We start from the raw sequence: 10,863 nt of genomic DNA, 5'->3' as shown, positions 1-10,863 counted from the left end.
TGGGTACAACAATGTCAAGGTCATTTGTCCTGGAGGGGGGGTACAACAATGTCAAGGTCATTTGTCCTGGAGGGGGGTACAACAATGTCAAGGTCATTTGTCCTGGGGGGGGTACAACAATGTCAAGGTCATTTGTCCTGGAGGGGGGGACAACAATGTCAAGGTCATTTGTCCTGGGCAGGGGTACAAACAATGTCAAGGTCATTTGTCCTGGAGGGGGGGGGGTACAACAATGTCAAGGTCATTTGTCCTGGAGGGGGGGGGTACAACAATGTCAAGGTCATTTGTCCTTAATTGATATGACAATGTAAAGAACATTAGCCCACTTTCAATCTTTTCAATCACTACCTTACATGCACCTTGTAGCATTATTTCAGGTAAGACATGAATCCAAAGTTCCTAGCAATTTTTTAATCTAAATTTTTTAGCACTCAGAATTAAATGAACTGAACATGCTTTATTCTCAAGGGATATAAAAATATTCATCTAATCAAAATGATTTTTTTTTTCAAATATATAAGTAAAAGTAATGCATATTGTATTTTCTCTGAAAAGAGGGTTCTATCATGTAACTTTTCTAGCATATACTGTAAAAGTAATTAGTTATTGAGTTTGGAAGGTAGCTAGCTTATTCAGACAGGCATTTGAAATTTAACACTAAACCTAGGCATATAATGTCATTTGTAACCAGTGGACCTTCTCCCTCAACTGCACAAGACTTTTAGGACCATTCAATTCTAAAGGACCCCACCCTGTGGGACGGCCAGATTGAACAATTTTCATTAAATGCCCTCGCACTGCGAGTAAGAAAAATGCCCCACTGTTTGTGCACATAAAAAAATTGCTGAAGTAACATACTAAGTGTAAAAACTCATTTTCCCCTGCTATTCCTCATGAGTTAAAACTGAATGATGCGCAACATATCCACAATATCAGTTATAATTATTTAACATAAATAATTATATAACATTTAACAACACATGTATACAGTTTGCTAATATAATAGCTACAACATTACAGCTCATAGAATTCAACCAGTATGTAACATACCAGGTAATTATAATACATTAATAAATATGTAAATGTTGTGACAGTTCATTACCTTATACTGAAAACATAGTAACTAACAAATAAATTGATTAAAACAATCTCTTTCCTTTCAGTAAAATACAAACCTCTAGATATAAATACCTCAAAAATTAAACATATATGAAAAATACAACAAAATTACAACATTTGTTATACCAACAGACACCTTTCAAAGTTGCTCTAAGAAAGTTAAACAAAAAATAATATTACAACACTGCTCTGAGAAAAAAGTTAACATTTAAAAATATCTTAATTTAGGACATGCATTTGACTCAAGACGTTTTCCTAGGTCAGGATCTAACAAAGTGCAGATGCACTCTGTGATATGTTCTAGTAATATCCATTAGAGGCAAATACAACAAATTAATCAAGATATCTTTAAAATAACTCCTTTATTTCATACTGTATGTCTTGGTAATTTAATCATGTTAGCACCAGTAACTTACTGACATTATGTCCGTAACATCATTTCAGATCAAACTTTTATAAAGGCAAATGTTTTTACTGCGAGACATTATTTCGCCATGTGATACCTGCAGGAAAAATAGTAAAATATGTACAGGTATATAATACAATTATCCAGCTAGAAACAACTGCATTAAAAGGGTAGTGTCCTGGCTGAGTGGTAAATGCATCTGACTAAAAATCTAAGGGTTGCTAGCCACATGGGCTCAAACCCTTTCAGAAACAAGCGGTTGTTCCCTTGAGCAAGAAACTTCACACTCACAGCTTAGTATTGATTGGTTCCAAAAAAGGATCAAAAAGTGTTTCTAAAAGCTAACAGCTTCAAACACAAACTAAAAAAGGGTCTATATAAACTAAACTTATTGCATTAAAAGTCACAATTTCCACCGTATATCAGCATCTCTTCCTCACTGTTGTCCGTCATCACATTCTCGGCTTGTTCCTCCTGCTCACGTACCCTTTTAATCCTTTGACGCCTTTTAAACTTCCGCCGTAGTCGTCTTTCCCATGTTAGTAAATACTTAGGTAAATATGGACGCTTTCTTTTCAGAATGTCTGCAATGCAATTTTAAGATGTCAAGTAGATGTTAAAGCCAGTATTATTGAAAAAAAACAAGTTTTTTGTTTGTTTACAATACGTCTCAATGAAAAAGAAATTACATGTACATGTGTAAAAAAAGGAGACTACAAATTCATTCCATGAAAGCTTATGAGAGTTAAAGTTTACAGGCAAGAATTAGTTTCAGCACTTGTTGGTAAGTTTTCCCTTTACAATTTGTCCTTCACAACTGACTAATAGGGTATTCTCTTAGACCAGCATTTTGATCCACTTTTTTATCAAATGACACATAAAATTATTAATAGCGGCACGGATTTATATTACATGTAAATCTGTGATAGCGGACACAATACTTAACAGTGGATACAATAAGAAACTGCCTATTGAAATGGAGGTCAATTTCAATAATACACAAGGATATTGGTACAATTGCAGTTTTAAATGATCTGCCAACAAAGGTATATTTGAACCCTTTGCCAATACAAATGTGCACATTTTACTGAAAGTGTATATAAACTAACTTCTGAGTCTGGAAACCAATCATGATACCGTATTTTACTATTAAAAAAGTTTATACCTAAAAATAAACCTAATTTCAGAACATTACTCTCTATGGTATAAGCCCAGATGATTTGAAAATGCTACAATGCACTTACCGTGTATATTCAGATAATGAACATTTTCATGAAAGTCGAGGTTTTCTCGTTCTTGTTTCATTGGTTTCATTCCACACAGTTTGACGGCCAGCATCATTACTATCAGCAGGAATGAAACACTCAACATTGCCCTCAATGGATCTTTCGAGCTACAATATAAGATATAAAAGTTGTTTTTTTAAAATTACTAAAATTACTGTTTGTTAAAATTTCAAATTGGTTTCCATCCTGCAGTGAGTTTTCACCCAAGACTATAATAAAGTAACTTTTCATTTTGAAACAAATCTAAATGCATGTTGATTACCCCTGCTTTGTGTTTGAACATGAAATTCATTTGCAAATGCATTTGTGAGAGTAAATTAATATTTTCATTGTTGTTGCTTAATGAGTGGCAGTTTTCCACTGGTTTGACACATACTTCCTGATCAAGAGGGCACAAGTTCAAGTCCTATCAATGACACAGCTAATTTCTTTGAGCAAGAAATCAGCTTTACATTGTTCCACTTCATCCCACAGTATTCAAGCAGACCTACTTCAAAGGGTGGAATAAATTACAAGACACCATTATTAGGGTTGTCAAAATTGAAAGACTCACCAAGTGGTTGACACATGCATTTTAGTCACCCTATTATCAGGAATATAAAGCTGTCAAGTTGGTGAGCATGCCTTGTGCATGACATTTACATGTAGAGTTAGGCTATAAAATGCATTACCTTTACATCATTTTAACATCTGCAATGACAACTGAAAATACTTACAATGTTTGCTCCATCATTGATACAAATTCTTCATACTCCTTTAGCTCCTGAAGTGCCAATTTCTCAAGATTTACTTTAGATGCATTGGAATCTTTTGATGAAATATTAAGAGGTATTGATTCTGTTCTTTGTTTAATATTTGTTCCTGTTTCCAGCTGCTTGATTTCAGAATCACTTCGGAATTTCCGCCTTCCAAGTTTAGCTGATTTTGGCACATTTTTTACATTTCGTTGTCTTACAACAGAACTTGATAAAAGTTTTCTGTTTCTAAACTTGATACTCCTATATACATCAGAATTTTTAACTTTATTTTCATGTTTTATTGTAAGATCACTATTTATCAAATAATACTGATGTAAAATGTGGTAACACTGTTTACTTCTATTTATAGACTTCCTAACTCTCAAACAGTGTTGTAAAACTCTTCTCTGTTTATACACAATATCATGATTTTTCTTCATTTCTTTACCCTTAGATAAAAATGTCTTTAAATGATTCCCTTCCACATCATTTTCAAGCTTCCCTTTATTTTTAAAAGATTTGAATATTAAGTTTTTTAGATGATATGGCTGAGATGGCCATTTTGAAAGGAATGGCATGGAGTTTTCAAGAATTCTTGGCTCAAAAGATAGAAAACTTTTTCCCAGGTTGTCATGTAACAATATGTCTTGGTTTGTATCAAAGTCTAATCTTGCTCCTATGTTTTCTGTCTCCTCCATTTTCTGTGAAGCAACCGCGGCATGACTGATCTGTTATTTAACATACAAATAATAATATATATTTATATTAAGACAAAAGAATACAATGTATGTTATTTTAATTAAAAATGTAAATAAATGCATGCATCAGCTAAATGTTACCCTTATCCACACAGGTGTTCGGCGCGTTGATTGGTCACTACCCCCTTTTCACCCACTCTACAACCCTCATACCTCTCAAAACCATGTAAACTGCAGTATTTCTCATTTTAAACATGTTTTAATATTTGGTATATGCTTTTAATTCAATTACCTTCATCTCCCACAAAAATTAAAAAAAAATGATATATAATAATAATATTATATATACAGTATATATAATTTTTTTATTTTTTGTGGGAGATAAAGGTAATTGAATTAAAAGCATATACCAAATATTAAAACATGTTTAAAATGAAAAATACTGCAGTTTACATGGTTTTTGAAGGGTAGAAGGGTTGTACAGACTAAGAGTGGGGGGGGGGGGAATTGGCCCGGGGGTAGTGAACAATCAACGCGCCGAACACCTGTGCTTATTCACCATCTACATTTGTACTTGGAATAGCAGGGATTTTGACTCTCAGAATAACAAATCCCCAGTAAAGGCACCATCAGGTGAACGTGAAAGTATCAAATGCCTGCCCTTATGGAATTGTAAATCTCTTCCTAAATGTCTCTGCCATAGAAAGTATGTAGTCAAACTATTCTCCCACGTTTCTCACCTTGCGGTTACTCCCTGAATGTTCTCTCCCTAATTTTTGGGAAAACTGTCTGCATATGTGCAGACTGTTCCACCACATATTTATTTGTATGAATAGAATAATTGATTGATAATAAATCAGATTATATAATCTTTGATTTATATGAATGAGAAAAATAATCTTTTGAACAGGTTTACTGAACAAAAACTTATATCAACTAATTTATAGCCTAAAATAAACATATCCGAAAGATGGTACATTATGGTGAGATCTTTATTTCATATTAAAAACTTACAAATATGAGGAGACAACGTGAAATCACAGAATGTTTGGTTAAACTCGCTGTCATTGCTTCAAGACATTGAAAATTATAATTCGCTTCATTTTGACGTGGATATTTCGATCAATTTTTGTATTTGATATCAGTGGCAAATTGTCATCAAGGGAGATAATACAAAGGCCCGTCCACTTTGGGACTAAACATATAGTCATTGACGGTAAGACTTTTCACAAAGGCATAAGGATACCTAACAAAAATGGACCTCTCCACGTGCCATCTCGACTTCTTGTCACAATGACATGTTTCTGCTTTTTGTGTATATATTGATGTCTTGTCAATGGCCCTTTTATGGCTTTAAAAGTACAAATGACAGTTTGTTCTTTTTCTTCTTTCTGACAAGTATATATAACACTTTCAATAAATCTGACTTTGAGACAAACAATATATAAGCATTTGAAAATAATCTTTATTTTTAGGGTTTATAAGAGTTTATATTATACATCATCGCGGCTGAATTGTTTTTGCCTTCTATAGGAGGGCCGTTTATAATATAATTTAAGTCTCCCTATGAAGAATTCTTCAGTTTCCCCCTAAAATTCAGTTTACAAGTTTAAAATGCCATGCTATTAATTTTTTTAATCAAAATTAAGGGAGGCCGGGCCCTCCAGTGTCTTTGAAAACAAGTCCCGATATTATGAATGCATCATCATTATAAATATTTAGAATGGCGTGTTCAAAATTACCGAATAAAGTATATTATTAACACTTTTGCATGTCTGAAATTTTGTGGGAAAAAATGGAGACACGTGTATTTTAAAATGTGCATCTAAAGCATTCTATTTCCCAGTGTCTCCAGATCCATTCCCAATGGCAAATATATGCTTGATTTAATAAAATTATTTTTTCCAATCTTAAAAAAAATACCAATCAAATTGAAGTTCCCGTCATCCAAACTGACAAAATTGCTGATCATTTCAGTATGATTCCAATGGAAAGATGTTTTCCCACATTTCATTGTCAAATTTTTATGTATTTTTACGCTTTGAATGATATTTGTATTGGGTGGAATAAACAATGTTGCACCATTCAAAATACTATGCCAAAAGAGCATGCATGATGTTTCAAAATGTACGAAATATTTTTCCCAATTAAGCGATTTTATGACGCAAAATTTCCGAAACTGTGCCAAGTATTTTCCTAAACTGAATAGGAAAATGCCTGATTAAGTGCACTAGAAGCCACCATTTAGCGTGCAGATTTCATTTTTTCCTGTGGAAGAACCCAGACCCACATCTCCAAGGACAAGAGATAAGAGCAATTTTATTGAATACATTTGTGCAACTACATATGTAGTGTGAGAATGATCTATGATGATACATTATACTTTAAAAATATTTAATTTATTTTGGATCATAAAAATAATAAATAAATTATTAAAACGTAGCTCGAAGTACTTAATAAAACTTTGTTCATAGTACTGCAAAAGTTACATTTTTGATGCACTGACAAAACATATCAACTGGCAGAAATTGTAGTTTAGATCATTAAAACCCAAAACAGTTGTCGGGCCTCTCTTTCACTAATTTGATGTGTGAAAGGAACGGATAGCTATACTACTTAATTAAGTTGACTAAAATCTTAATTTGTAACACCTTCAGTGATCGAACGATTTTTTGATATTATACGATAAATATATTTACATTGTAGTTTTGTTGTGAAATTATTCTGATGATATACTATTGCTATTTAAACCAACAGATTTTTAAGCACAGTAATGGCTAATAAGCGAGAAACTATTCATTACTATCATTACAGATTATATACATGAAAAACGAGGAAGTAAAGCATGATTACTAAATTGCTGTTATTTATTTCAATTTTGGTTGTTGTCATTGCAATTTTATTAACAACCGGAGCATTTGAACTTTTAACTGACTTGATACCCGGCTCATTATTATTCAAATCGACTTCATTGACATCAAATGAGAAACTTTTTACAAAAGACGAGTTATCAAAGTATACTGGCAAGGAATCGCCGTACGTATACCTAGCAATACTTGGTGATGTATTTGACGTTTCTAAAGGTAAAAGACATTATGGAGAAGGCGGAGGATATCACTTCTTCACAGGTGACATTGATTGAATGATTGCGTTTTACTGAAAATAAAATGTTTTAAAAACATTTTGAGTGAAAAAATTTTTTTATTAGTGTTTACAAAATAAGTGGGCGTGGTCATGTACATGTACATGTATACTATCCAAGGCACGCACCGACTGCCTGTGCACATACATGTATATGGTGCCAAATGATTCTGTTGAAGTCAGGGGAATTACTGAGGAAAAAGTAAATGTAGAGCTATGCCAGAAAAACTTTTTTTGTAACTTTGGAAAAGTAAAGGTAGGGCTATGCTCAAACTTATTTTATTATCTAATATATATGAAACTGCTGCATGTCAAATTATGCCCCCCTTCAATAGTTTTACTGTTGTAAATACAACTACAGTATGGTACTGTTGTGTTAAATATACATAAGTTATATAATTTTGTATATGTAACAGGAGAGTAAGTATATTAAAATTGCATGTATTTAGTTTGGAAATATTTTGCCAAAAGTGAATATCTAAAATCATGGAGGCTTGGTCTAATAAAAGTCTCAATTAAAATTAACACATTTCTTAATTTTAGGTAAAGATGGTACAAGGGCATATGTGTCTGGAGATTTTACAGAGAAAGGACTTATAGAAGATACAGAGGGTCTCTCACTTACTGATTATCTAGGAATAGAAGAATGGAATGAATTTTACAGAAAGCAGTATAAACATATAGGTAAATATAAAGTTATTTGTCATTTGTACAAGAACCTGAGAGCTATATAGATATAAACTTATACAGGTTTCATTATAGATAACATTATTTTGAATATTAATTAGATCTAATAAGTACTTGTAAGAAGTATGAGAATTATTATATATATTTCAGTTTATTATATTTATATTTCTTCTATTCCTTCTAATCTATGAGTATTTTTGTTTAACCAAAGTTGAAAATATATTGGTGAATGACATATTTATTTGACATTTTTATAGGTCGGTTAATTGGGCATTATTATGATGATAAAGGTCAACCAACAGAGGCATTGAAACAGTTTAACAAAAAACTACAAGAGGCAAAGAGAGCAAAATTGTCAGAAGAAGATGACAGGAAAATATTCCCACCTTGTAACTTTGAATATAAACAAGGGTGGGGTAGAAGGACATGGTGTTCAACATTGAGGTAATTTAATTATTTGTTTTCTTTAACCCTTTGCATGCTGGCAAAGAAAGAAAAAAAGAAAGAAAAAGAAAGAAAAAAGAAAAAGAAAGAAAGAAAAAAAAAAGAAAGATAGATAGAAAGATAGATAGAAAGAAAGGAAAAAAGAAAGAAAGAAAGAAAGAAAGAAAGAAAGAGAGAAAGAAAAGGGAATGAGTAATCAAACTCAGTATTTTAGATAGTTATGACATCACTTATAGTGTCATGTGACCACATGATGTTAAACATTTTTGTTTGGCATTGTCTTTTATATGCAAAAAAAACTCTTAATGAAATTTCTCTGTCAAGTGTCTGAAGGCATTACCAGAGGTGAAAGTAGATCATAATTTTGGATACATCATTCTGAAGTGAATGATTAATTGATTATTGATTACAGCATAAAGAGTACCCAAATAAATTCAGTGATTTCCATCTAAGTAGATTAGATTACTTCCCTTAATTGATTTTCTGTATGAATAATGTGTCTAGCCTCTAATTTTTGTATGTGTGGTCACACATAAACTTGGCTTGATTGATCCCTTAGACACTATAAAAATCTTCAAGCATTATTGACTCTTGTTTTATGTCCCTCAATTTTCTATCAAAGGATATAGAAGTGAAAACATGAAACATAAGTAATAGTATGATTATGATGAGATAGCTCATAGCTAGATGGGCATTGTAAAACTATCCTAGTTCTTACTTGATTTCTTGTTTAATCACATAACAATGCATATTTTACTACTCTGAATAAATGGTCGGGGCATGGCCATGCATATATTTTGACATGGCGTCACTAATATGTTATACAAACATAAGGTAAAAGAGCACTAAATGTTAGTATCATTATTATAGGCGTATTAATTAAAGATGATTGTTTAAACTGAAAAATGTTTCTGTTATAGGTATGTAATAAATTGAGTATTATTATATAATATATTCATGTAGGTTCATTGTTAAATTTATTGAACTTGATGAATGAATTAATATCACGCTTGCCAGAGGCTCTTATATTTTTTATTCAACTCATTCAATAAATTCAATATTGAACTAACACTTATTCAATATCCTCTATTTAGTTTTGATAAAAACATTTCATGATTTGATGAACATTTTGTTTTTAATTTTTAGCGGAGGAGTTAATAGAGACTGGGCAGGTGTACCTAGACGTTATTTTCAACCTGGTAAAACAGAACCACGTTGTGCATGTGTGAAGGACTTTGGGCCACCATCAGGATCTGATAACAATGTTAAACATAACAATAGAGGGGACTTGGACAATCCACTGATGAAAACATATGATGATTGTGATGAAAACTCCTTTGAGTGTTTCTTCAAAGAGTGATTATATAGCTTTATGCACCAGTCAGTTGTAATCCAAGGCTCCTGTCCTGCCGGGATAACAGGGACTTTAACTTTTTCATGACCAACCCTTCTGTAAAGACCACAATTGCGAGTGGGGGGAATGTGGGTGGGGGTTGGTGATGGTAAAATACCCATATGAATGTTAAACCTTTTGTATCATAACAAAACCACCAAATTGACCGCATATTTCTCAGGGTGACTGCAGGATTACACTTGACTGGTGTATTACAGAAAGGTTCATGTATTATGGAAATGGGTTGAGATATTTGGCAATGCTGGTGCTATGATTTAAAATTTGGCATTGCTTTATTTCTAAGAAGTGGACAGGGAATTTATTTTTATTTTTCTGAAGTAGTCTGAGATTGTTTAATCAAGAAATTACTTTAATTAAAGCAGTGATTTAATACCCAAAATTGTGTCTTCCATCTTTAGATATATTTGTATTCATGATATGATATTTTATTTAAATTTTTTGTTATGTGTGAAATGTATCTATATAGTTAATGTAATTATGAGATCTTTCTAAAATGAGTTTTAAAAGTACATGTATCAAAATTATCAACAAAATGTTTCTCAGGTGTGCATGATACATGTACAGTAGTCAATTTTCACATGCTGATAAAAATTGACATGGTGGTGGGTAAAATGTTGAAGTAGGAACTACAACTTTTGATGAACAAATTATGGCAGACTTGTTTAGGTATAATCTGAAAAGTTAAAGCTTTTATCATATTTCTATGCTCATGAACAAGATTTGTTTATAATTTCACAATTTATTTATGTCTTGGAATTCTTACAGTAAACAATTCTGTCTCACTGACATACCACCAGTTTAAAGTCAGGTTCTACACTGTTGGTTGCTTGACCCAAGACCTGCTGAATTTGTGAAATGCATTTTCCTTGCTTTGAATTTTAACTATGACCAGTCCATTAAAGGTTTAGGGATGTCAGTATTAAAACACAAA

At 32.2% G+C, this 10,863-nt stretch overlaps 2 protein-coding genes across 2 annotated transcripts; one reads left to right on the top strand and one right to left on the bottom strand.

Annotated features, from left to right (window-relative positions):
- Nucleotides 1–221: 221 nt before the first annotated feature.
- On the bottom strand, nucleotides 222–5,523 carry LOC132752869 (uncharacterized). The gene is made up of 4 exons (XM_060743255.1): nucleotides 5,261–5,523; nucleotides 3,528–4,276; nucleotides 2,770–2,918; nucleotides 222–2,109 (listed from the first exon to the last, which is right to left on the bottom strand). The coding sequence occupies exons 1-4, from the start codon at nucleotides 5,312–5,314 to the stop codon at nucleotides 1,922–1,924; spliced, it is 1,140 nt and encodes a 379-aa protein (XP_060599238.1). The 5' UTR covers nucleotides 5,315–5,523; the 3' UTR covers nucleotides 222–1,921.
- A 1,520-nt stretch (nucleotides 5,524–7,043) lies between these two features.
- LOC132752868 (neuferricin-like) lies at nucleotides 7,044–10,619 on the top strand. The gene is made up of 4 exons (XM_060743254.1): nucleotides 7,044–7,374; nucleotides 7,931–8,071; nucleotides 8,332–8,518; nucleotides 9,665–10,619. The coding sequence occupies exons 1-4, from the start codon at nucleotides 7,092–7,094 to the stop codon at nucleotides 9,876–9,878; spliced, it is 825 nt and encodes a 274-aa protein (XP_060599237.1). The 5' UTR covers nucleotides 7,044–7,091; the 3' UTR covers nucleotides 9,879–10,619.
- Nucleotides 10,620–10,863: the final 244 nt, after the last annotated feature.

Source organism: Ruditapes philippinarum, unplaced genomic scaffold (genome assembly GCF_026571515.1).
Source record: "Ruditapes philippinarum isolate M1 unplaced genomic scaffold, ASM2657151v2 ctg7605_1_1_1_1, whole genome shotgun sequence".
Lineage (NCBI taxonomy): Eukaryota > Metazoa > Mollusca > Bivalvia > Venerida > Veneridae > Ruditapes > Ruditapes philippinarum.
Note: the sequence above shows the minus strand (reverse complement) of the source record. Positions and strands in the feature narration are given on the sequence as shown.